At 46.2% G+C, this 2363-nt stretch overlaps 1 protein-coding gene across 1 annotated transcript; it reads left to right on the top strand.

The window, feature by feature from the left end:
• Window positions 1-1734: 1734 nt before the first annotated feature.
• On the top strand, window positions 1735-1929 carry H257_19408 (hypothetical protein; the record flags this gene model as incomplete). Its single annotated transcript, XM_009848554.1, has 1 exon — window positions 1735-1929. A coding segment is annotated over one exon (195 nt), but the record flags the coding sequence as incomplete, so codon positions are not given.
• Window positions 1930-2363: the final 434 nt, after the last annotated feature.

Genomic DNA, 2363 nt, shown 5'->3' on the forward strand with positions numbered 1-2363 from the left:
AAGTGTCGCGGAAAGTTGTGTACACCCACGCTTATGATTATGAGCAAGTAAGCTCGTGTTTGTGGTATATCTACGAGATCAAAACTCTATGTTGGGGGAGAGACAACTCCCAGGAACACTTGGCGCCGTGTATTGATTTCGAGGAAGCAAATTCTGAACTGACTAGTATTCCCCTGTAGTCCGTTGAAAATGCAGGCTGCATGATACGAATATAATTATGCGACGATGGAATACAATAGGCATGTACTACGGTAGTATTTTTCGTCATGAATAGGGGACTCCCAAAACCTCCACAAATCAATTTTGTGTCGACTATAGATTGAGACATTTTTCAAATAAAAATATGTGTCGAGTCGCTCAGATTGTGTTGAGACCATTTATTGGTCTCTGCAAAGGAGTGGGTTTGCGTAATTCTCAACTCAATCAGTCTGTAATAATTTGTACAACGATTTGAAGTACCAACGAAACGAATGGCACTCACATTGAAACACTTTCGACTTTGTGACATTGAACGGCACACACAGTGCGAGCAAGCATATCGTTGTCCTGTACAGCACTGGGCTGCCACCGATGAAACGTATATTCGCTCCAATGCTAAGGCATTGCATCCATGCCTCACCTTGGCCCCTCCTTCCTTTGTAGGCTTACCAAATCATCCCTTCAATCGCTCTGTACAAAACTTCGACTTGCGTGGACGCGTTGCTCCGAAGTACCGGCATCACCTCGGAGCAATACATATCCTCTACAGCACTTACATTACAACTCCTTGGCTCGACGTTTACTTATGGCGCGTTCATGATGTCAGAATCTATAGTTCATGACTGTTTGCCGATGTATATACCGGTAGCCCGCTAACCCTGACGTAATGATGATAAGCGAACTAAATCATGGCTATGGGCAAGAGCCTGCCGAATACGTCGAAGTTCAATGAGCTTACAACAAGGCATGTGCTGGTAGTGTTAGTTCACTGCATGATGCACACCTACAAAGGCATGACCAACAGTAACTCGAGCACCATACATCACGGCAACGCGACTGTGCTGCAATTGCGCTCATCTAGCACATCGACCACGCTCGGAGTCATTGCCGCCTTTTGTTGTGCCTCTGATTGTAGGCGCATGCGCTTCAACGCAAGACACCCCCGTGAATGACTGTGGATCCCGTCAGCTTACCATTGTTAATTCGTCCAATCGTGCACTATTATTCGTTCAATTTCACCCAATAGTATTTGCCAAAAAATGGTACTAATATTTGCGTTAACGTTAGTTTTGACACAATTTACGATGTGCAAGCCATTTGTGTTGGCTTTTGGAGTCCTCCAACTGTAAGCATCCGTGCCGTCACCACGACCTTGCCCGCGTATAAGGCATCAACTGTTCTCAAACGACTCCAACGTGCCTCTGAATGGAGTGCATAGAACGAGGGAATGCAAGGCCAGTAGAAGATTTTCCAGCATTACAAAACCTAATCTCCAAGCAGAACTTAGAATTGAAATACTCAACGATGATTGGCGGGATTTAAATACTTCCCGCCATTGTCCATTCGTAAAAACATATGTCTGATATATATGACATGCATTTCAAAAAATGAGGGGAAAGTCATACCCGATATCGACAAAGCTCGAGGTGTTAGGCTTGTTAGAAACGTTGTCCGTCAACAAAGTGTCCATTGCAGCGGATGAGCCGCGACGGACTTTGCGGAAATAAAAGCTTCGCTGATGACGGTAACGTTAAGTGTAAGAAGCTGGAGCCAGGTGGACGATACGAGGTGTTTCCCGAACCACTTGGCCTCATCGAGTTTATCAACCATGTACGAGACAACGAGCGTGCCCTCACGACAACCCACATGATCACGTGGATCAAAGCCAACCAGCGAGCATGGATGATAGACTACCTGGCCAAGAAGAAGCCCTCATGCGCCTACGACTGACTCCCTTCTACCGCTCCTGCAATATTTTTGCGCCCGTCGTGGCTTCTCTTGTCAACGACCGGCCAAGAACAAGATCAAAGAATCTGACCTAAATTTAGCCGAGATCCATGAAGAGTTCGAAGAGGAGTTCCATCGCGAGTACACTCTGCACGGTGATGAATGCGTGTACAACGTCTGTAGCGATGTGACAGGTGGGTTAACGGCTTGCCACCACCTTGCCCGCACCCAGCTCCTAAGTACCTGGCTCATAACGCATCCTAGCTCATGCTTGCCTGGGAACGTGTCTCAAGGGCAAGTATAGCTTAGAATCGCTAGCCTAGTGAAGTTCCCAATGTCTCAACCGCACCCGCATCCATTGTATACAAAAGTGCATATTAGTGTAGAAGTAGTGAAGTAGACTAAGAAGATTTCATAGTGATGAGGAATAAGGAGAT

Source organism: Aphanomyces astaci (assembly GCF_000520075.1).
Source record: "Aphanomyces astaci strain APO3 unplaced genomic scaffold supercont1.564, whole genome shotgun sequence".
NCBI lineage: Eukaryota > Oomycota > Saprolegniomycetes > Saprolegniales > Verrucalvaceae > Aphanomyces > Aphanomyces astaci.